The 26,190-nt window shown below is 38.0% G+C and overlaps 1 protein-coding gene across 1 annotated transcript; it reads right to left on the minus strand.

Moving 5' to 3' along the window:
- Positions 1-1,000: 1,000 nt before the first annotated feature.
- Positions 1,001-25,711, minus strand: LOC146004939 (opsin, ultraviolet-sensitive-like). Its single transcript, XM_083143996.1, has 7 exons — positions 25,593-25,711; positions 16,963-17,178; positions 15,870-16,000; positions 11,224-11,396; positions 4,710-4,870; positions 3,542-3,643; positions 1,001-1,333 (listed from the first exon to the last, which is right to left on the minus strand). The coding sequence occupies exons 1-7, from the start codon at positions 25,676-25,678 to the stop codon at positions 1,237-1,239; spliced, it is 966 nt and encodes a 321-aa protein (XP_083000122.1). The 5' UTR covers positions 25,679-25,711; the 3' UTR covers positions 1,001-1,236.
- Between the last annotated feature and the right edge of the window lie 479 nt (positions 25,712-26,190).

Here is a 26,190-nt window from a genome sequence, read left to right on the forward strand (position 1 = left end):
CGCAACCTCGATGAGCTACGGGAAAACATCCACCGTGAAATCCATGCAGTGACACCTGAGGTTCTGACAGCTACATTCACAAACTTACAACATCATGTTCAACTGTGTTTACAAGTTTGTGGAGGTCATTTCCAACATCTTTTGTGATGTAATTTCTTTTCCCACAAATACAGGTAGGTCGTGTTCACCCTGTATCAGCGCCCCCACCCCTTTGACACTTAATATTACCATAGGAGACACTTTACCCAGCCTTCGTAAATCTGGCTCCTTGAAAGTCAGTTTTAACTCCATTTAAGCTGAATCTTCGCTCTTTTATGCATATCAGGCTTGGCAACACTGCCAGGATGGCTGTAGGAGGCAAAGAGAAATGCATTGTGCGTATGGGAGTATTATTTGATTTGTGCTCTTGGGAATATCAAACATCCGATGGCATAGAAGAAGGTATCTACAGGAACACGACAAATTGGTGATGATTTTGACCAGCAGAAAAGTCGAAATTTCCATTTGATTAGCTCAAGTTGAAGTTGCTGAGTTTTATTTCTCCATGATTCTGAAAATGCTCACTCATATTTTTCGAATGTCGTGTGTAGCTTAATAATCGACATAAAAAGAAAATGCTTCCACTTGCAACATGGGGGGAAATTCATTCTCTTGCATACATCCAGGTTTTTTTTTAGAAGCAGGACCCATTCCGACGATATTGAATCAAATGCACAGATGGTACGTAACTGTAACTCCTCTCCTTAATGAATCTCCACAGGTAATTTGCCCACAGTCTCTGTACTTGTAATTAATTTTAATGATCGTCACTTGCTCCTCCGTCGTGTAGCACTCCATAATGACTAACTGCAACATGTTTACTACAACATGTGACCTCGCAGAATGCTGCTGACCATGTGGAAGAAAATGTGCACAATTGAAATGCTGCGTTAATTTTGGGAAACTAGCTGCAATAGAAATAAGAAAAGGTAGCTCTAAGTCAAAGTTTATTATTCCCAAATGCTTATCTACAACAGCAGGACAACTACATAATTAAATCCATGACATGACGCTTCTGATTGTTTTTTGTGAACAGCAATCACATGTTCTAAGTGGAAGATTGTTTAGCCCTATTGGGTTAATATCTCTTTTCTAGCAGATACTTGTCCTCTTGTGGCAGACTTCACGATACTGCTGCAGAAGGGACATCTAGTTGCGAAGCCACTTCCTTGACATCCGTCAGTTTTGCCAATAACCTTAGGTTCCTGTTTCTGTGGTGTGTTCAGAAGCAGTGTCTGATACTGGTTCTGGCTCGTTGATGCAGAACCATGGCATTCTCTTCTGAAGCTCTAGTCTGAAAGAGAACAAAAGGCAAAGACATATAATTGAAGCCTTGTTTGTTGAGATTGCGTGGATATATCTGGCATGTTTCAGATTTATTTCTTTTTCTCGAGCCCTAGAATTGTCATTTTGTGCAAATATGTGAGAGCACTGAAATTTGAACCCCCCTTCCCTACCAAAAAAGAATCTACTTACCAAGTAACCATCTCCTACAGGTTAATAATTTTATTTTAACACTTGGTTCATGTTTGCATCTACGATAAACAACAAAGAAAAACTAAGGATTTAAGAAGCTTGAAAATACTTTGTTTTATTCAAATAACTTTTAAGAAAAGTAGAAAGTATATTACCCACTTATGTTAATAATCTAAGGTGTGAATCAGATTTTGTTACACATTTTATAAGTAGCCAAATTGAAATAACAAATGTTTAATGTAATGAAATTGTTATTTTTTCAGCATTTCAGAAAATAAAATATTTCTATGTTAATCTTTTTAGCAGTAGGGCACTATATTATATATTGTAACTATAGAAAACTTAGTACTGCCTTCAATCCCAAAAAAAAAAATGTGCATCAGCTGTTGTATTTTGTGTGTCACCAAGAGGTATCGAATTGTTCCATTGTTGACTCCAGCAGACAAATAAATGGTCCAATAGATAATATAAATGAAGTGAAAGTAAAGTGGTCCCCTGTGCTTTGCACCACACCATGAAGGTGTATAGGGGGTGTGGGGTTAGGGCCCCACACTTCCTTGATCTCTGTCATGCTGGGGGGTGATGTGATCAGAACCATGCCCCTGGCCGCCTTTACCCCCCAGTTTCCTCCAGGTACCCACTTTATACGATGCTGGGTGGGCACCGGAGCTGCTTGAACAGGTTGAAAAAGTCCCGGTTCTCCCCCCACCGGAGATCGAACCTGGGTCTCTCGCATGGCAGTCAGACGCCCTAACGACTTAGCTACCATGGCATATAAATGAAGGTGTTATTCAATATGTGTGTGTTCTGGATTGGTTGATTCTGAGATGTTGAAATTTCAAGTTATATTGATTGATTGCTTTAAATTTATTGGAAAGGCAGAAACACCAACGCTGGACCCTGGCCGGGGACCGGTAAGGTGGGGGACCAACAACGGTGGAAACACCCAGGCTCCCTGCGAGTAGTGCCATCGAGACTCTGCCCACTTGCCCCACTGACCGAGGTCTTTGGGATCCTAGATGGGGATTCGAGGAGTAATCAAGCACTCTGAAGTTGGGACCACTAGACAGATGGATGTATCGACCGACATTTTCATATTGCAGTAAATAGATCTTTCAGTCCATTAAATTATATATTTGTATTTCTAGTAACTTGCGAGTATCGATAGGTATTGGTTGGGTTTGATTATTTAATCAGAGATACACCAACAAGATGGATATCTTACAACGTTAATAATTCAGAATTCTTTCAACTCACCAAATGTTTTTATACTTTGAATGGTTTCAAAGATAACGTGAGAAATCAAATGTTGAAGTAGATATGTGACGTGGGAAATCGTTATAATTTATATTACTTTGAACTAGCATTTGGTAGCTCTTTACTTTTTAGAATATTTCAAATCTTCAAATTTGATAGTTTCTCAGATCACACAGCTCATTGCAGGTCGATTGCTGTCTCTCATGACCAGACAAGGTGAACTACTACAGTGTGTACAAGAAGTCCTGCACTATACCAGGCCTGTGTGAGATCGGGAACATTGTATTGGTCAAAGAGGACCCGTTGAATGGACGGGTCACTGGATTTGAATCCGTTGGACTTTTCATTCTGTGGGTATCTGAAGTTCCATCTGTGCAGAGTGATGATTTGCAATCTGGCCTACCTCCATACTAGGATCAAGGCGAATGGCATGCCATAGCACCAAACTAAGTTTCCCCTGTGCTCAACAACCTGCAGACCTGTGTGGAAGAAATACTAGGATTTGGTCTATTGTCTGGAACTTTTTGGGCATCCTGTATTTGGTAGGTCTATCAGTCCACCAAAAGTTGTCTTTATAATTTTAATACTGTCTGAGAGACCGATATTTGACCCAGAGGAACACTACTAGACCATAAAGGTCCTTTTCTCAGTCTGTTCTTGCCACAGGTGTAGAGATTTCTGCTATGACTGTTCTACAACATTTTTATTCTGCTCTTTTCATCATATGAATCAAGGATTTTGGGAGGAAGAAAACATACCCCATTCTTACCTGTAACGTGGGTGGTTTATAGCATAGACTAGGGGATCCAGACAAGCCACCGCCTTGCAAGTCAGAGCTGGGATCATGGTTACAGCTGGAGTTAGTAAGGTCCTGCAAATTATGATAATAATAATTATATGTATAAATTCCACTAAGTAAAGAATGCATTTTGTTCCTATTTAACAATTTTCGAGACACTGAACATTCAAATCATACCTGTAAACTCATTTGCACCTTTTTATGTGCAAGGCCTGCACAAACTTTGTATGTAATATCATTGGTAGGCATGAATTACAGTACAGTATCTGCATTAGTCGCAAATAGGTCTTAGAAAATTGAGTTAGTGTCAATGCTGTATTTCTAGTATATGTAGAGAAAGTGAAAAATACACACGCACACATTCGCAACTGTAATGCTGACATTGTGTTGTGATCCATTGCCTACCAGTAAGGTGGTTTTAATTTTGCCAACATTGGAAAATGTGATTATTATTGGTTGTTGTATATAAGTGGGTTTAACACAGTTCTACTTATATACTTGTAATTTCTTTTATACTGGAAAGGGGATAGAAATATTCATGTCATGCACCTAGTTCTCAACGTTGATTCAAATTATAACTTATGTGTTATTGAGAATTTTGAACCTCTTACCCAGATATTACCAGTTATCCCTGTAGAACTATACCATCTGCCCAAGTTAGCCCACGCTCAAAGTTCCGGATTACGTCAGCTTGCTTTTGTCCACCATGCGCTGTGCATCAACAGCTTGGGTGCCAATAGGTGGCAGGTAGGTTAGTGGATTTCCCTTCTCTCAGTGAGTGATACCCGCTCATGCAGACTTTTAGTATCTACAAATCCCACTCTGTGAGGCAGGCTATCAATATTGATTTGAAACTTGTCACCAGATGGCTTTAGTATATGCAGTAACTGTTTACCCAAAAGTGATGTACAATGTGGAAGGGTGTCCAACATGATTTACACTTAATGCTACAACTGCATTGGCTGATCTTGCAGAGAAAATGCAGCATCACTATTTTTGCTTCATGTAGCCACAGTCGACTACTTATATTAGATTTCCCTGTGTTCTGTATTCCAGATCAAGATTCTGTTACACAATATTCCAAATTTAACTTCTTTATCTGAAATGCTTCTTTTCTTTCAAACACAGCCATATTTACCTGTTGCCAAAAGCACCTATGAACGCCATCACAGCATATGGAGTCCAGGAGAGAATAAATAGAAAACACAGAGACACTGCAACTTTGGCTATCCTGACCTCGGCTGACATATGACCCTGTTCCTTGTTAGTCCTCAAAGACTGTACATTCATCTTCTTGGCCTAAAGGAATAATAACAAAATAATTAGCAATATTTACAATAGATTAAAAAGAAAAGTATACATTTGCTATAATGAAAAATTACCATAGATAATTATAACTTGCATCTATTTTTTTAGGGTAACAAAATAAAACATACTCAATGAAAATACTGTTAATACACCACTATATACGAGGGTCATATCAAAAGTAGTAAACAACAATTATATAAAAATATATGTATAATTGAAAAACACTTTGAGGCATCTATCTATAGTCTTTTTTACTTTTCCGAATAATATCTACTTTTTTTGTACACATTTTCCTCACCGTTCTGGAAGTTTTGATATGCCCCTGCAGTAGAATTCCATTCCAGCCTGTTGAAGACACTGACCCACTGCTTGCTGAATTGCTTCCATTGTATCAGAACGTAGAGTGGAGTGGATCATAATTGTGCTGGAGGAAAATTTTTCTTTCAAGACGTCCAACCCTCACCTTGTTGCATTCTGTTCGAGGGTGACTTTCTATGATCTTGAATGCTTGAATTTCCATCTTCAAAATGTTTTTTCACTCATCATCTAACATTGCTAGCACCAATGCACTCATTTCCACATTTCCAGAAGGCACACTGAAGTCTTTCGTGAATTTCTGCATCGGGGATTTCCTCTTTTAACGAGAAATTCAATAACAGCACGCTGATGAAATGAACTATCGCTGTCCTCCATTTTGGTAGAAGTCATACTGGTCCCGTGATGAAAGCTACTGTTGTCTTATAACCAGAGTTAGAATTTTTAGGGGAAAATTTCATTGGGAAAAAGGAAGGGAAAAGGTGCTAAAATAAGACCAAAAAATGTGCTGATTGGGGCAAAAAAAGGTGCTGATAATTATACTACTTATTAAAACTTTCCTTCCTATTTTATTAGTCTAAGCTATTCACTCAAAGCTGTGTACACATCACACACATAGGTTGTGTTACAGTTATTCACCAGAGTCGGGGAAAAACACAAAGCTGTTGTACCTTACAACATTAAGCATTTCTAAATTTTTAAGAGTGACTTTGTTTCTTTTCAGAGATAAAATATCTTTATATAAGCTGAAGCTTCTCTCTACATCCACAGAAACAAGTGGGACAAACTTAGTATTCACTCGGAATGGCAACTCTGTGGAAGTGGCAAATTCCACAACATCCGGATTCTTGTCAAGACTAGCCTCAAGTTTGTCTCTGGCAAAACCATCTAACTGCCCCCTCACAATAGTAAAGATATCCCATTGTTTTCCCTTTTCGACGCCTTGTTGTTCTAAGCTTTTGATGGCTGTCAACAGGTACTTGTAGGAATGTACACAAAATAGTTCTTTTTGCAAATCATCTATCTTGTCTGGGAGGAGCAGTTGCTGTGCCTTGGAAATTGCACCTGCATCGGTTGAATCCAGGGAAAGCACAAACTCCTTAATTTTTTCAAAATTTTCACACAGAAATGCAGCATACTCAATCCATGATCCCCAGCGAGTAATGATGGGGAAATGTGGCAGGGGCAGGCAGGTAGTTTCTCTGTAGGCAAGAATGCGACTCGGGGCCTTAAGGAGTATTTTCTTCAGATCAGATATGAACTCATTTATAATGTTGTATTCGTTCCTAATAGATTCAGAAACCCTGTGAAGGGCATGAGCCAAACAGGTTGCATGCTTTAACTTAGGGAACAACGGCTTCAATTGGTTAAATACCGATAGCATGTAGGGAGCCTGCTCAGTAACTACAACAACAACTTTTTCGAACTGAATTCCACCGGGCCACAGTTTTTGACAGAAATTCATAAATGACTGCATCACTGTACTGGCATTGGTTTTCTGCAACTCATACATGTTTAGTAACATGGGCTTAACTTCCTCACCTATCAGATGAAAAACCAAAATGTTCAAAACATATCGTTGCATTGAGTCTGTCGTCTCATCCAGAATGACACCTTTATCGCAATCTGACACTTTCACCTAATTTTACGAACAGTTTCTTCATACACAGGTTCAATATAGTTTTCCCTTAACGTACTCTCATACTCTCATCGGGCACTGACAACCATGTATACTTTTCAAGGAACCCTTTCAAGGCCGGATGGTTCACCTTGTTGAGTGGAATCCCCGCCTGTGTAAAAGATGCACACAAGTCAACATTAAATTCCTTTAAATTTTGGTTCTTGGAAGAACACTGCTCAAATGTATTGCATAAGAGAGGCTGCTGAGACTTACTTCCTTGCAGATTCTTGTTCTTTTGATGCTAAGAGCTGGAAATATGTTGCTGGATGCGATCTCTCTGGTGTTTTTCATCTAATGTGATTCCCGTATCACAAACCGTGCATCGAATAACAGTTCCATCACTTTCTATGAACTCGTGCTTAAATTTTGAGCCAGATTGAGAAATCGGGATCTGGGCACTTTCGGCATGGTAAAGTACATGCACTAACAGGATCTAACAGAGTGAAAAAGCAGGTAAGGAACTTACATCCACAAACAATATCTGTCACTGCTCACACATGAAACGTGAAACCCGCCACTTCAGAAACACATTGTTGCTTAACTGCTTCCAGGACCAAACTGCGTTTCCTTCTATCTTAAAAAAAATAACGGCGATCTGGTGCATATCAGTAGCGGTCTTTCCATTGTTGATTTCAAATAGGCAACAATCAAGCACAGTTTAAATACATTCAATTTCAGATAACAATGTGAAGACATCTTAAAGAGAAAAGTGTCGCGAAAAAAGAAAATAAAAATTCAATGATTTGCTGAGGAAATATATTTAACAACACCAGTAAAAGACACAAAAAGGGGAGGAAAAGCGATTAAGAACACGAAAAAGGGGGAAAATAGATAAATGTCCCAGAAAAGGGAGGGAAGGGGAAAGGTTATCAAAAAAGGGGGAAAAAAGGTGCTGGAAAATTAGCTTCATTCTTACGTTGAGGCAACATTTCACCCACTGAGTCCTTCCAGAGAGGTCTCACTTTCACTACGAAAAAAAGGTGCGCACCTAAAAATCCTAACTCTGCTTATAACACTCATGCCCGGTTCGCTCAACGCGCGTTAAATTTTAAGGAAGCGTTAAATCAAGTTAACGCTACATTAGCACATTGAGGCATTTCTCCAACCTTCGTTAAGGCTAACAGACCTCTAATGTCGTCGTTAAATCTAAAGGCACTCTTTTGCTTCATTAAAGTGCTTAACAGCGCGTTGTGTTGTGTCGGAAATAAGATGGCGAAATTGCGTATGCCAGCTGTTGTGTTGATAGGTTATCCCAAACCGATTTGAACACATTATTTGCATAACATCGCAAAACATACACTAGTTCGATTTCTTTGTACAGCAAAAATAATTTTCCCATTTCCTATTTCATATTATAAATTCGTACTGCAAATCAGAAATCACATGTAAGTTAAATGAGAAATATTGTATCAATGTACTTTTTAAAGTTTTGTCAATAATGGCATCGTGATCATCACACATTATTCAATTTTTTAAAATTTTGCCTGTCGAGCTAAAAATATATGCTTATATTTAATTATACGAACTTGATGTTTTTAAAATGCATATTGGGCTTCCACCTTCAATGCACTGTAACCATAAACACAAAATATCGCATGACTTTTTAAAATAATGTAACCTCCTTTTACATATTTCAATTTGTATAAGGTGAAGTTATTCACCAGAATATTCGGTGTCGTCGTCCACGCCGTTTTCCAGTGGATCACATAGAAACTTGAGAAAGTCGTGGTTTCTTGTGTTTATGCTTACGTCTGCTTATAACTACCATTCCAATTTTATGTTGTTTTTTAGACTGAAAAATGTCAGAAAACGTAAGAGATAAAATTAAAATGAAGCAACTGTCCTAGAAATAGGCAATACACGTCCTGTACTCTCATTTAATGTAAAACAAATTTGTGACATTACACAATGTAGCCTGCAATCTTTCAAAGTAGTAGGGAATTGTTCTTTCGAACTTTTCAAATTATTATCCACCTACTCCAATTAACATAATGGAAGGAAATGATTTTGCAGTGCCGAGAATGCTCGACACAAATGTTCATCATTTTATATTCTGAATCACAAGCGGCTAAGGACAGCTGTAGCAAACTGGAGATGCTAAAAACACCAAACCTGACCTGCCTAACCTAACCAAATACAGAAATAAAGAAAACCTACCTAACCTATTTACTTATTTAGTTCGTAGCTGTACATATGTACTGTAGAATAGAACATGTTCTTTAATATAACGTGAGTCTTAATATAATCACAAAACCAAAACAATTATTATGCAGTATATTGAAAATGGGCTGACATATAACGGTGCAAATGGAAATTAAATCGTATTCATAACAACTGAAAGAGCACTTAAAAATTGAAAAAAAAATAATCAACCGTTACATGTACAAGATACATTTACGAACGACTACCATCTCATCACGTAATATAGCTTACATATGTTGTTTCATTAAGAAAAAAAGCTTGAGGTCCTAAGCAGTTTCAGGTATATTGTTTCGTGCATTGACATTGTAACATTTTGATATTGTGCAGTGACATAAAACACACTACCATCAATTCGGAAATTATTCCTTGTACATACGTACAAGTGGTAATGATATTGTCTGAGTGCACTTGTTATATATTTTACCAGTTATGACAAATTAAAATGTAAAATATCATATTAATCAACCGTTCCATGTACAAGGTACATTTTCTGAATGAGTACAATTTTATCACATAATGAATAACCAAACATATTGAAAAGAACCGTACTACTCATGTATGTTTCATTAAGGAAAAAAGCTTCAGGTCCTAAGCAGTTTAAAGGTGTTGTCGTTTCGTGCATGGAAATTGTAAGAGTATACATACTTATTTGTTTGAAAAACACACTACCATCCATTCGGAATTTTTTCCTTATACATAGGTACAAGTGGTAATGGTACTGTCTAACAGTGCATTTTTTTTTTTACCAGTTATGATAAATCAAATGTAAAATATCATATTAATCAACCGTTCCATGTACAAGGTACATTTTCTGAATGACTACAATTTCATCACATAATGAATAACCAAACATAATGTAAAGTACAGTACTACACATGTATGTTTCATTAAGATAAAAGCTTAATCCTAAGCTGTTTCTGGTAATGTAGTTTCGTGCATGGAAATTGTAAAAGTAAGCATATTTGTTTGTAAAAAACACTACCACGCATTCGGAAATTATTCTTTGCACAGACGTTCGTACAAGTGGTGAGGATACTGTCTAACAGTGTACTTGTCCTTTTCACCATTTATGATAAATCAAATATAAAATATCGTATTGTATTATACATGTATATATTTTCTCTTTGAAAAATATTTGTACGAAACAAAAACACAACCATTCAGAAACGTCAGAAACATATGCATGGACGGTAATCATACTGGTAAACATTTTACATGTCTTCTTTTTTTGTCAGTGATTATGTGGAAACAGTAGATTTTTTGTTTGCAATGCCCTATTCACATCAATGCCAATAGAAGTGACTTACATATTATTTAATTGCCATGGCACAGTAAGTAAAGTTATGCATGGTGTACATTTCGTGAAATGTTCTCTTTTGTTGAGGAAAATTATTATAGCAAACACACATTCATTTCCACCTTTAGGCTCTTTTGCCATGCCATTTTAATATAATTAAATTTATCAAACTTCAAACAGATTACCCTAACCTAGAACAGTAGTTTTTATTTATATATTTATGATCTTGTATTGGCAGTCGGTAGGCACTCATTTAAATCTAACTTACGAAATTACAATGTAACTGTTAATCCTAATACATAACATTTTCGGTTTGCGGACGTAAATACCTAACTAACATTCATTTCTTAAACATATATTTATGTGTTACACATTACTTTATTTATTTTTGTTCCTGGGATTTCATACAAAAAAAAGCCCAAATCCGCTTACGCACAGTCTACTGTCCACGGTGCAACCAATGAAAACGTTGCACTTCTAGTATCAAAGTATGAGAATAGCAAGGCATCAAAGCAAAACGTCTCTAACATGTCGTTAGTTAAAGGGCCTATAAAATTGCTTGAGTGAACATTAAAAGTTTAACAGGCTGCTAAGATTTTAGTGATGCGTTAACTATCAACTCGTTAAGAGCGTTTTAAAGATGGTTGAGCGAACCGGGCATCAAGGATACATAACAGATGGCGCCTACCACACAACGCTCATTCTTCTCTGTTACAGATTTGCCCACAAAAAGAATGCTCATTACTTTTCGTATGACCCTCGTTCATGGTATATTGAATGTAGGCTAGTATCAATCTACTGTTACGGTTTTGACGTGTTCAGAAGTTGGCGACATTGAGTCAAACCCACCTGTTCTCGAAGTTGCTTCTCGTGCGCCATGACATGTTTCACTATCTGCACGTAGAAGTATGCCACCAGACTCAAGGGTAAGCAGTAGGCACAAACAAAAATGCAGACTACAAAGGCCTTCGTTTCACTGGTATCGGTGAGATAGTCGAAACTGCAGCTTGTGAGATATCCCTCTGTCAAGAAAATAAATTATTTAAAGCGTAAGTCCAACTTTTCTCGTGAAATTTGATTTATTTAAACAATGTTCTTTCTACGGTAAAACTTTTTATTTTATTTTATCGGTTTCATTACTACAAACATGGTTCGAGTCTTGTTTTGTGCACTGATGTTTCTTTGCGAGTGTCACTTCATCATTTTCATCCAATGATCACTCATCTTCATCGCCGAGATTAGCCAAAATGCCAGAAACGTCTACCTACATATTTAACAAACAATTATTATGTATCGTAGTAAAGTTTTGTGTAACCAGCAACAATAATCGTTCAAGAGAGTTGTATTCAGTGATGTGCCATACTCTATAAGTTTACATCTGTCTACGTGCGTTGTCTACACGTAGATTACATTGGGTTGTAGTTTACATAGACTACGTAGACAATCTAAAGTGCATTAAAATTAATTTTCAAGGCTTTCATGAAAGGAAAGTGACATTTTTAACTATATTGGTTCGAACTGAAAATAATCCAATTTGCAACAAAATTTCTCTTCTCTTCTATCATCAACTATGGAAGAAGATAAATAGTATGCAAAAAACCAACAGATGGCAGTCGTGAGTCAACATATTCTTTTTCCCATAAAATACTAGAATATTTCCTATGTTAGGTTTGTTTTCTAGGTGAGAAATTGTTCGAATTTGGAAGGGAGCGTATGAAAAGTTCTCGCACATCAGCGACTGATGATACGTAGTATAATTTTGTTTTACTTCCACGGCGTCCTTTGCTAAGTTATCACCTTTCGCCATGTTGTTTACATAGATTACGTCATCTACGTGTAGAATGTAGACTATTGTTGTTTACGCGTAAACGCACATCACTTACATTTAATTTTTATTTCAGTACTATTCTTCTTATTTCTTCAACTTGATTTATCCTACTCGCGTCATTTGCTTCTTTGTTATTTTAATTCAATGGATGGTATTCAGCGAACAACTTCCCCCACAATTCATTGCACCATATTTGGGCTGCACAGATCAGGCCAGGTAAGCATTGTGCGTATGGTCTTTGTCGATGTGATTCAAGGTATTGTCGTGATCATATGAGAAATGTGCAGATGTCTATTTTTAACCTTTTCCAATTGAAGCCCTACAGAATCAGTGAAATATATGTAAGTGGTGCAATGCAAATTTTCTCGCTGTATGAAGGCTCGAATCTGTTTGCTTGCTTTCTTCCCAGAGTGTAGCGCATGATGACGTCAAGTTGAATATCATCCTACGAGGGCAGATCAAAAAGTCTTTGCGATTAACTATTTATTGCCAGATTACAAACCATAAAAGAAAAACAAGATATACACAATCTTCTACGTACTTTTTGCTATTTTTCCACATAATCACCACACCTGTTGAGACACTTCTCCCACCGTACCACAAGTTTCGCAATGCCCGTTGCATAGAAGGTGGCCTACTGATCACGGAACCAAGGATGAACAACGTTCTGCACTTCGGTGTCATTCGTGAACCTCTGTCCTGCCAGGAACTTCGTCAATGGATCAAAAAGATGGTAAGCTAGGGCTAGGGGTCTAGGTCTGGGCTGTACGGGGGATGCTCCATAATCTCCCACCCCCATGACTGAAGTTTGACGATTGTTTTTTTCGCCACGTGTGGTTTCGCGTTGTCATGGAGGAACACGAAATTGCTCACTTCACAAATGCCTTGACGCTTTTTCCTAATGGCTGCTCGCAGATGGGAGCAGATCCATTTTCATATTGTAATATAATTAAGCCTTGTTTCCATATTAAAAACATTAAGTTGCTGACCAAGGCAGTTTATTAAGATAAAAACACTTAACAGGTAACGTTTCAACCCTGTATCATGGTCTTCCTCAGAAGAAGAACTAAACTAAAATGAAGAAATATACTACACACAGAAAGATTACATAGCACATAGCAGGGTCACTAGCCACACAACAACAAATCAAGTTGACAGTCCTTATCTAGGAAGATTTCTCCAAAGGAATTAAACATATCACCTCCTGACAATTGTTGACTAATGGGTCTACTACACTGACAGGTAATTGACAGGTCAAGATTAGCAAGAGTCTAGAACCACCTGCATACCACTCCCCCTCCCCTCCTGCCTTTTTTGGTTATGGATGAATACCTCCTCCTCTGGTCTTCTTCTTTTCTCTTCTTTCTTCCTTGTTCATACTTCTTTTTTCTTCATTCCTTTTCTTCATCCTTTCAACTTTCTCTAACACACTCTTCCATTCCTTGTTTATCTTGAGTCCTCCATTCCAATTCATGATGTCTTCTCCTTTATTTTCTATTTCTTTGGCCTCCTTCCATTTTCTCACTAGTTCTCTCTTCCCTTTTCCTATTCGCCTAGCCGAATCCCATTCAACTTCATGTCCTGTTTCTCTAGTGTGTTTGAATATGGCATTCCTGTCTCTCATCAATCTCACATCATCCATGTGTTGCTTTAACCTGTCTTTAAGTCTCTTCTTCCTTTCCCCTATATATACACTTTCACATCCTCTGCACTTCACCTCGTAGATAACCCCTTCCTCTTCTTCCTTCTTCTTGCTGGCTATACTTAAAATAGTGCGTCCTCCCTTCCTGCAAGTTCTTATACCCACTTTCCTCAGCACTTTGCATATCTTCTCTGTGGCATCGCCCATTCTTCTTATACCAAACCATCTCTCTTTTTCTTCCTTCTCTTCCAGTCCTCTCTCTTTTATCTCTTTCCTTCTTCTGTTGATGTTGTGTCTCTTTTTCTTTTCATAGCCATTATCTTCTAGTTGTTCCCACAGGCTATTAATCTTGGTTTCTTCTTCCCCTTTCTCTGTGCATATCTTCTTTATTGATCTACCATGTTCCTTATAAAATTACGTTTAGTTCCATCACCCACATCACTTCTTTTGTGGCAGAACACTCCTGCCGAACACTTCTTTTGATACCATGTAGCCACAATCCCCATTCCTCTCTTCTTTTTCATCTCAATATCCAAGAAATTTAATATTCCTTATAGTAGACCCATTAGTCAACAACTGTCAGGAGGTGATATGTTTAATTCCTTTGGAGAAATCTTCCTAGATAAGGACTGTCAACTTGATTTGTTGTTGTGTGGCTAGTGATCCTGCTATGTGTATGTAATCTTTCTGTGTGTAGTATATTTCTTCATTTTAGTTTAGTTCTTCATCTGAGGAAGACCCTGATACAGGGTTACCTGTTAAGTGTTTTTATCTTAATAAACTGCCTTGGTCAGCAACTTAGTGTTTTTTTCATTTTCCTGTGTATATCTGTGGCTCTTTGTCCTTTGCACCATAAAAAACTAATAACACTTCGCTCCTCATATGGCGTGGACTTTCCGAGCACTCCAGCCATCTTTGCCAACTGATAACAGCGCCGTGTCGTGGAAGAAATCGGAAGTTACACTAGGGCCGTTGCAAGAAAAGCCTACTGCATCGCTCGTATATCTCGCTTTTGTAATAACACTTATAACAAGCTCGAAAAAAATAGGCGCAAAGACTTTTCGATTCTTCCTCGTACATGTCCGTTATTTCTATTCAACGATTCTTCCTTCCTCTTCATCTCTGTGTTTGTAAGAGTTGAAAACAAGAAGATGATTATGAAAGAAACGTTGACAAATATAACGTGTACGTTTGTTTTATTTGTGTTGAAAGTAGGGCTGAGCCGATGCCGATGCATCGGAAAATATCGGTTGTATATTATTTACCGGTACCGGCATTTTGATCGTTCGTGAGATCCGCAAAAATACCACCCGACCCTTTCCGGAATTCTAATTATCCTGGACGTTATGCACCATTCAAAGTTTCCATTGTTTTTTTTACCAGTATTATGTGAAAAAGACTGTATTCTGTGATTACATAATATGTATTTTCATATTGTCATTTTTTTAAAAAAAAATACAGTAGAAAGACGTTTATCCGCATTAATTGGGACCGAAGGTTATGCGGATAATCGAACATGTGTTTCTTTAACAAAGAAAAGCACGTACAGTACAGGTTTATTTTATACATACAGTACACAGTACTACATACGTATACAGTACACGAAAACAAAAGACATGAGAAAACACTTGTAATGTACGTAGAGTACGTGCCTAAATTACTGTGTTATTTATGTGCTTTTTTGATTGTGCGGATAAACGACGTTCTACCGTATTTTAAAGCAAACTTTCGTAAATTGATACCCGGAGTGGAATAATCACCCATTAATATTAATAAAAATTTTCAGCAACTTTTAATTGTTACAGTTTTAAGATACCGGTTACTGTGGGAATCGTTAAGAGTATCGGTTAAAAGTGGTATAGGCTTAGCACTACTTGAAGCAAAAGAGCTATCAATAGTAAACATCCTAAAAAAATCGTTCTTAAATTCAATAAGTGTGATTTGTACAAGGCAAGGAGATTCTATCAAATAAACCTGTGTTCGATGCTCGGTAAATAACAAATAAACATGGTTATTGGGTCCTACCTGGCACAAACCGACTCCAGACTTCCAGGAGCGGGAAGAGGGCCCATGGAAGGACATAAGCCCATAATATCAGGAGCAACACCCCTGTATGTAATTTCGTCATCTTTCCAGCAAAAGGTCTGACGATTGTCCTGCGAAGAATGTACATAAGATTACTGACATTTTGCCAACGTTCCGCACAACCACATTCACTTTATATTTAATTTCAACAGGAATTTTTGTGCCTTCAATGATGCTAACTCTAGCCTTCTTAAACCCGAAGGTTTTTGGCTGCAGCAACACAAGCCTTCCATTCGTCCCTATCCTGGGCAAGATCAATCCAATCTTTTCCATCCTCACCGATGTCCTTAGGTCCATCTCAACGTTATCCCTTGGCCTTCCTACAGGTCTCTTACCATCAGGTTACCCAACAAGAATCCTGTAAACTCTTCTTTCCTCACCCGTTCGTGCCACATGGCCTGCCCACCTGTGTCTTCTTCATTCTTGAATATGCTCGATGTACTACACTACTGCAAGAGCCAGTAACGGTAAGATGATCTAGGGTTTCAGCCTGTAAACATGTAATAAGTTTTCTCTATGCTAATATCTAAATTTCTTTGTTTTATAATTATTTTAGTATTATTCCTAACTGTATTAACCCTATTCAGTATGTCAACATCACCATCTGTATATTTCAAAATTAAGATTCCTTAATGCAGAATATGCATTGTAAAATTGTTTTCTATATCAAACTGGGGATAAGCCGGTTTCCTAGAAGGGCTCTGATCATGGGCGTCCTGAAGGGTGGGGCCCATGCCCCCTGGAAAATGAAGGTCAAACAAAAATTATATATTTCACACATATAATTTCATTTCAGTCACAATAATATGTGTTAATTATTGCACGAACATGGTAAATTCAAATTTAAGCAATATTTTTTGAGGGAACAACGCTATTACTGGGGAAAATGTGCCTCCCCCCTGGTAAAAAAAAATACCTTCCTTGCCCCTCCCTGGAAAAAGTCCTGCGGACGTCTAAGGCTATGATCCGACATACGTACCTGTAGCGTTGTTACCGCATACCTACTCTTACAGCAACGTAAAATGTGACCCACCTGTATCTATCGTAGGCAATGGCAGCGTTCGTCATGGAGGCGCCAATCCCAGAGAGTGATCCGACGAATGCAAAGAGTTGGCAGCCAAACTTTCCTGTTGCTGGTCCAAGATTGAAGGAATTGTAGATGAACAGAGGCGTCTTTGCCATCATCATGAAATCGCAGATAGCCAAATTCAAGACCAGCATGTTGGACGGCGTTCTCAGCGAACGGGCTCTGCGAAGAATGAAGGACGTATTTTATTGTTAGAGCAGGAAGTCAAGATTTTCGGAACCGAGATTGAGGTAAGAAATTATCAGGGTGGCAACTCATTCAAGTATAATTCCCGGTTTTCAAGGCGAACTTTCCAAATATTCAAGGGTAGAAGATAACGTTTTCTCTATTTCAACCATACGTATTACCGCCTCTCACCATCCACACACATAGATAGCCTATATTAACAATATGAAGGGTCTGTGAGATTCCAATGCATCCAAAAATTATAATTAAATAGTATATAATATATTTAAAATATTTAATTTCAGGTGCGGAGTGGAGTTTACATTTGCCATTTCACATACGCAGACCAGTGATGTGTCGTAGACTATAAGTTTACATCTACGTGCGTTGTCTACACGTAATCTACGCGTAGATTACATTGGGTTGAAGTTTACATAGACTACGTAGACAATCTAAAGTGCATTAAAATTAATTTTGAAGGGTTTCATGAAAAGAAAGTGACATTTTCAACTATGTTAGTTCCTAACGAACTGACAAGAATCCTATTTGCAACAAAATTTATCTTCTCTTCTATTATCAACTATGGAAGAAGATAAATAGTATGCAAAAGAAACAACAGATGGCAGTCGTGAGTCAAAATTAGTCTTTTTCCCATAAAACACTAGAATATTTCCTATCTTAGGTTCTTCCTAGGTGAGAAATTGTTCGAATTCGGCAGAAAGAGTATGAAAAATTCTCCTCGCACATCAGCAACTGATACGCGGTATAATTTTCTTTTAATTCCACGGCGCCCTTTTATCACCTTTCGCCATGTTGTTTACATAGATTACGTAATTTGCGTGTATAAATAAAATAGTCTACGTGTAGAATGTACCTATAGACTATCGTTGTTTACGCGTAGACGCACATCGCTGACTCAGACTCTATATACATCTGCAAACACAAATCAAAAATGTTGCGGCTTGTTAATTGTACAAGAATTTCAAACTCAAATTGACGTAATCAACTTCAAGATATCCTGTCAGATAGATTGTTCTGCAAAGGATACTAACAAAGTAAACAGATTGAGGGAATTTTTTTCCACGCAGCTTTCTTTTCCTTCCTCGATAAACTGTGAAAAAACTTGCTTCAGGGCATTTATAAATACAGTAGACTCGCGATTAACCGAGGCTCCGGGTTAACCGAGGGAGTGGTTGGAAAACATCGCGCTTCATAACGCACCCCCTGTTTGTTTACTAGTAAGTTGGAGTCAAGTCACCGTCCGCGCTGCACGTGTTCGTTACATTGTCGGTGTATCCGATTGCTAGGGTGGTGTTTAAATCTGTGTATAGGCTTATTCTAAGCCAGTAATGTAGTATGAGTGGCAAACGGAAAAGGTGTGTCCAAAAAACTACGAAAGACTTTTTGAAAAAGTGATCTTCTCATTTATGTTGTACTGGTAATAAATAATTACTAATATACAGTTTTAAGTGTTGTTTCGTCATTTACGACCTATTAGCACATTATCTCCGTATTATCCGAGTTTTTACGTATCCGAGGTAGTCTCGGTACCAATTAGCTCGGATAATCGCGAGTCTACTGTATGCGTAAATTCAATTGGATTTGGATTAATAAAAGTCGCAATTTTTCACTACTACGGAGAAAGATTCACGCAGAATTCCTGGAATTCACGGTTAGTAGCCACCCGTAAATATATTTAATACATATTTATTGGAAACCTTAAATTCACCCCCTCCCCCTCACACACACACACACACCGAGCTACCCCCACTCATTGCACCGTGTTATGAAGGCACACGAGGATTTGTGGAAGTAGAGCTACACACATACATTGATGATGGCCTCTCAATGGCGGAGTGGTTAGCACAGCGCGTTGTGACGCCAGAGGTCCCGGGTTCGAATCCCGGCGTAGGCATGGGTGTTCTTTGTGGTCATTTTCATGATATCATCACTCATCCTCATAGTCGCGATTAGCCAAAAGTGGAAGAAAAGCAGTTAAATAAAAAAAAATCAATCAGAAATTAATCACGACCATTGATGAAGGTGACGTTTGATCGTCAAGGTTGCTTCTTGGTTAGGTGATCGCCTAATGCAGGGACATTGTCGGGAAAATTCCCACCTCTGACCACCCTCTCCAGGATTCGAACCCGAGTCTTGCACGTGGGAGTCATCTGTCATATCAACTGGACACCGCTAAGCTTTATACACATACATATACAGGGAGGGGGGTTGCAAAAGTAGGTAACATAAAATTGTTACTTGAACATTGCTGGATATGTATGTATGTATATATGAGATGCAGTAGCGGCAATTCGGTTACAATACTGAGGGGGAGGGGGGGGGGCAAAGACAGTTTGCTTTCCCTTCGTACATAAGGTTTAGCATAGTGCGGGGCCAAAAGTGACAAAAAGTGGGGGGCAACCCCCCTCCCCCATAATCGCCGCCACTGACGAGAGGTCCAACTACGATATACATATAAATTTGCTTACAGAAGCACTCAATATGCATATAGCGAAATAAAATAAAAATAACAGTTGTTGCATTAGCTAGGTAAATTCAATCATTATTGTGAAGCGTCCAGGCATTGACAAAAGCTCTCAGCTACTTGTGTGTAGAATCGCTTTGGCAATACTTCTCAATAGGGGTACGCGGGACAGATTTTTTTTTAATCGGGCAGGGAATTTTTTAAAATCCTGACATTCGGGACGGGAAAAAATACGGGAAATGTTCAAAATTTCCCGAAGCTCTGGAAATCTCGAATTCTACACGTAATTTTCACCTTAAGTGATTGTGTTTGCATTTCTGGGATAAAAACTAAACATTACCGGTAAGTTCCAGACACTTACAATGCAGAAAACGTACAGAATTAAGCACTTTTTTAAATGACCATTCGGTATTTCCCTACTGCTCGGGATCCCGAAAAGTCGGGATCGAGATGGGAAGTTTTTTTCCCGATCCCGGTCCCGACTTTTCGGGATCCCTCACACCCCTACTTTTCAACAATAAAATTCTCAGCTGTTGGGAAAAATACATGCTGCTTCTTCCACTAACAACACTACACGGTATTCGCGATTAAAATTACCACCTGAGCGCTAGTGTCGCTTCCAATATGGCCGCTCTAGGTAGGATAAATCTTTGTTTACATTTAGCAGTAGTACAAAATAGCAGCGTCTTGTCATGACTGGTATGGTAGAAAACGTTTAAATTACGCATTATTTTTAAATATTGCGAATGCGAAGTGAATTCCAGGTACTCTAACAAACGTCAAGCTGTACTGAAAACAAACCATTTAATTATGGTAGGCAAAAATAACACGGAAAATGCAGACGAAACTATGTATACGCAATGGTTGTCCAAAGCAGTGCTGTATCATCTGCACGTCATGTTGTAACTGGGGTTCTCGGAAATTATTTGAAAATAAAGGAATTGGAATTGACCTATACTTGAAAAGCTGGGACAGGAGAAAATTGCGAACATATCGTTGCAGTTCTTTCTCGAAAGAGAAAGGCTGGTTCAATAATAATATTCACGATTTCATGACCAGGCTATACTCACTGAAAAATGACATCGTACTGAATGAGACAGTAACATTAGCATGTCCACTTCTTTTTCTGGTTACATTTGACATCAAACTATTTTCATCTTCTCCAGTGGCGGCCCGCGGCTACTATGATGGGTAGTGCCAACGTGATCAAAAAATCGAAGGAAAAACCCTCTGCAGCGCCCCACCCCCCCCCGGCTCCTCCTTATGGTTGCGCCACTGGTCAAGATGTTTAGCTTTTAATTTATCCTCGTTTGGTAACGTGCAAAACAGTGTGTGTAATAAGTAATAACGCATTATCCGATCGTCATCACTCACTAATCTATCTTTTATACATTACAGGACACTTCCCTAAAAACACAACAATTACAAGAGAAAGGGAAAAATAAATCCCTTCACCTTCTCCTCCCTCATGCACACGTATTCCAACTGGACGTCGAAAATATCCTAGACATATATTTTAAAAGAAATTGTCGAAATGTCAAAGGAAACTCGCATCATCATACGATTTTTTGCTATCTAAAAAATATAAATGTCTGGATGGCCCTTTAGACGCATCTATCTTATATCTAAATGTTCATTTAACTTTGGATAAATACTATGTTTGTTTTTCCAAAAGTAGGCAGAAAAGTAGATAGTACTTTTCTGACGAATTGCTTCCCAACGGGTCTTACAAATCAGTCACATTTAGCGACTTATCTCCAAAGATGGCAACTATGTCCCTCGTCCGGCCAAGCGAAAACTGGCTCGGCTGGTGTCTTATGACCAGCAGCACCATGGCTAACCCCCTCCCCCACCTTGTTTCCAGCTGAGACTTCTTCGACCCTCTGCTCATGTGTCAACCTCGCGAGGGTACGAAACAGCTGGCGATGCCGCTTGTAGGTTGGTGCGGTCGTCAGCTTGACCCAAGGTAACCCAAGTCTTTCCACTATGAGATTCGAATCTCCTTGTCTGTAAATTGCAAATGTATTAATTTAACAATACTTTGGCGAGGTATGGGTTTCTTCTGAGGGTAGTGCCATGGCACGGCGGCTCTGCCCTTTGAGCCGCCGCTGATCTTCTCTCTTGATCGACTTGCACCTGTTCCAAATTTCACACATACGTAATACCTATGGTAATACCGGTAATACATGGACGCATTGGGTAAGACGTTTCATGATTTTTCGAAAAAAAAAAAAAGCTTTATTTATAAGTACAATTTAAAACTTTACTTTCATGGTAATATATATTTATCTCTCGAAAAATAAAGTAAGCAGACTCGTGCATTCTTCGTAATTTTCTTTGCCGAATTACAGTGTTATATCCCCTATACCAATGTTCTGTCAATTACGTTTTCCCTGATTTATTAACAAATTTCATTTTCTTGATTCCACGGGGTGGAAACACATGAAAACTTTTAATTTGTTCTGACCCATAAAACGATTTAGAGCAACAAAAAAAACATGAACAGTAGACCTTACTCTCTCGCATATTCCCCATGCTTTAAACGACTTCAACACAACGTATCCTACTTAGAGTACTTCCTGAAAATCCCGCCAGATGGCATATCGGTTAATTTTAATCGCGAATAGACATCACACGTGTCACTGATAATGCTGCTTGGTTTGGAACGTATTGACCTGCCACCTGTTGGCAGGTTGCGGAACGAGAACGACCTTGGCATGTTTTACACTATCATTGCTGTGGATATGCGCGATAATGGGATCAGCGCATCAGCCTGTGCGTGTGCGTGTCACACGCACGCATATATTATGTAACATGTCGCCACACAACATCAACATACTTTTACAACGTCTAGGAAATATGTTTTTGGTATTTTTGCAAGAACAGAAGACAAGACACTCGATAACATTTTGATCTGAATTGTATGCAACCACGTGACACTGATTCAAAGCCAGTGATGATTAGGTCTAGGGGAGGGGAACATTTCTTGTATCTTCCCAGTAATTCATACTGTGGCTGTTTCTTGTTTCTTCTACCATCGCCTTCTGTTTATTCAGCATTTGTATGATTCTAGGCCATCCTCGCTATATGCGAGCAAAAAACCTGTAACTGTTTTCAATCTGGTAACTCAGTGTAACACCCTCGCCTTATAATGAACAGGTGCCGGGTTCGATACCCGGTGGAGCCACATAGTGGTTCTGATCTCACTTTAACCCGGCAGGAACTGCACTACCCACAAGTAAAACTATTATCATTATTATATTTTAAGTAGGGTTACATTTAAGCTTACAGTTTATTTTACACTAATTACACTGGGGAACAGTGAAATTGCGGCACGGTGTTTGAGAGCTAATTTAGGGCGATTTCATGCTGCTGAATAATGATATAATAATATATTTCCTGAATTGGCTCTCATTTATGAAATAAATGCAACTAAACCAAAATGGCGGAAACATAAGACATACTTATAAATGAACTTCCAACAACAATTTAATATTTCTTTTTGTGATTACAATCATTATCATAAAAATAAATTTGTATAGGCCTATGATCATAATAATTAAGAAAATATGTACACAATGAAGTAACAAACTATGTGATACGTTTTCTATACGATTTCCTGCTGTATTGCTTTTTAGGACAATCCCTCTGTAAGCTCCAACAGTAGTCGGCCATCATATGGCGATCCCACCGTCCCTGGTACATTTCTTCCATTATCCTTATATCCTGATGGAACCTTTCTCCCTGTTCTTCACTAAATTCACCAAGGTTCTCAGGGAATCTATCAATGTGGCTATGTAGAAAATGTATCTTCACACTCATATTAGCTCCCAATTTCTCAAAAGTTTTGAACATATTTCCAACTATATCGCGGTAGTTTTCTGCTCTGTGATTCCCCCAAAAATTCAACATTAAGATATATATTGCCTAGCAATGCCTAGCAACAATTTACAAATAAATAAATAAGTTTCTTAATGGGAATTTCAGCCCATTATCAAATTTTGATATTACCGAGAAAAGCGTGGAGTAATTTTACCTCCTACATTTTCCATGGTGTGTTTATTTTTATAACTGGAGTCAATTCAACTGAACCAATCATACAATTGGCAATCACAGCTGATTTGTGTGCTGAAACTGTTATTAAACTTTATGCCACAAAATAAAATCTTTTTTTTGCTCCCCAGTGTTATCAATCTATAAAAAATATGCCATACATGAATGAATGTGTTAAGTATACAGTTATGCTAATTGTTTATATATAGAGAGAATATGGAAATTTCAAATGTAGATAATTTTAAAACATAAGAAGAAAGTAAAATATAAATAGTTTTTCAACTAGCGTATGTGAAGAAGACATTGGGTAAATGAGGCACAGTGTCAGTATTCATAGATTAATGTCCTAACATGTTTAAATTTAGTCAAATTTCTCTCCTCTCTACAGTTCACAGGCAGTTTACTCCACGCTTTACTTGCAAGAGATGACAGGAATTGTAATCCGTATTTTGCGTTGTTGCATATTGATGTTGTTATATCGCACACTTGGATAATGTGTATTTCCAGAGATAATTACTTTGTGTCTTAGTAAGTGGTTGTGTGTGTGAATTGCCTGGTTATTTTCTGTAGGAATTACTTCTCCAAGTCTGAATTATAATTGTTTTAAGCATGTAAATACCGATATCTTTATTGATTAAAAGAAGTTTATCAACTTTGAACATTTATTGTACGAGTATGCAAGTAATAGAAATTAGAAAAAAATAACATGTTGAAATACCAAACTGAAACGTATGACTGCATACATGGGTGAAATTTACCCAGGCAGTATTTCTACGACAATACGGACGGAAGTAGCGAAATCACACTCGATCCGAGATTCCGATAGGCGAAAGAGTTCTGTAGAAAGGCACTGAGAAGGGTGGCTTCAGGCACTCATTGAAAATTTAAAAAATATATATGGAGGCACATAGTGGTTCGGACCCCACTTTAAACTGTAGGTTCAGTCCCGATTAGCCTTTCTGTGCATAAAACAACAATTCAATCAATCAATCAAAAGTATATTTCAAAATTCGACTAGGTGATCTTTATTCCAGGGTTGGCAAAATTTGTTTGTTTTTTAAGAAACAAAACAAACAGTTTTCTTTTGTTTTAGACAGTGTTTTAATCAAGAACCGTAAAAAATGTTTTAAACAAATAAAATTTAAAACATAATATCAAGAAGACTTATTTTCTAAGAATAATGATTAATAAGGAATATGTTAATCATCCAAAGAAGGATTGGGTTCCAAAGTAAATGCTTGACTAACTTTTTAAAATGCCTATTTACGTTAGTCTTAAATCTCGCATGTAGGCTGTTCGACAAGCTTCAATTAATCCACAGTTGCCAGGTCCCACACAGTCAACATGGTAGCTACTCTGTTTTTCAAAATACATTTTATCGTGAAGGCAACAAAATACTGACATTAACAACTATGTGCAGTATGTTAAGTGAGGAACAAAACTATTTCACCCACACGGTATTCCAAAAATGTTTTAAACACTTGTAAGAAAACATAGATAGATGTTTCAAACGTGGCCCACGGATATTCATCACGGTATGTTTCTTTGAATATACATTTCCAGCCACTGAACAGATTTCTGTGCACGGTAAACAAAATGATACGGATTGAATGAAAAGACAAAGTTACAGACCATGCAAATAACCACAGACTATCAAACATCAAGTATCAAAATGTGTTTTAAACAAGTATATAAAAAAAACACGTTTAAAGCAAGTTGTTTTAAACACTTTTGTTTTAGACATGCCAACCCTGCTTTTCCCACACCAGTGTTCTTACGGGTTAAACTGTACATTGAATCTCGATCAGCTTACCTGTGCACAATTTGGACTTACAGAGATAGTCTTCCACTAAACTAAAACTACACAACTTACGTTGAGAATATCCAGATGACAATCCCATTCCCGATAAGGGCACAGAAGAAAAAGCAGACGTAGAGAAATCCAAGGAGGTAGTGCATTATGGGAGCTGGAGCATCGTACTCGAACCAATGGTTTGGAATGTAAGAACGCTCATCTGTTGGAACGTTCCATAAGAGGTTCCGAGCTGTGTTCCTGAAAACATGGAATATATCGTTGTAAAAAATTATACTCGGGTACAATTTTTGCTTAAATTGCCAATAATATTTTGTGGTGGTAGCAATGGTTCACTTTATGCAAAGAGTGTATACTTTAATTTTAAACAACAACAGAAATTTACTTCGTTCCTTCATCTGGAAACAACATATTAGAATGCTTTAGCTATAATTTTTGTTGGCTTAAAGAGTAAAGCTCTCCCCTAACTAACTAACTCTCTATTCTTCTTAAACCCGAAGGATTATGGCTGCGGCAACACAATCCATTTTTTTCCCTCCTTATCGCTTTCCTTTAGGTCCATCTCAACGTTGTCCCTTGGCCTTCCTACAGGTCTCTTACCATCAGGTTTCCAAACAAGAATCCTGTAAACTCGTATTTCTCTCTCATTCGTGCCACA

Source organism: Lepisma saccharinum, chromosome 22 (genome assembly GCF_977018435.1).
Source record: "Lepisma saccharinum chromosome 22, izLepSacc3.1, whole genome shotgun sequence".
Taxonomy (NCBI): domain Eukaryota; kingdom Metazoa; phylum Arthropoda; class Insecta; order Zygentoma; family Lepismatidae; genus Lepisma; species Lepisma saccharinum.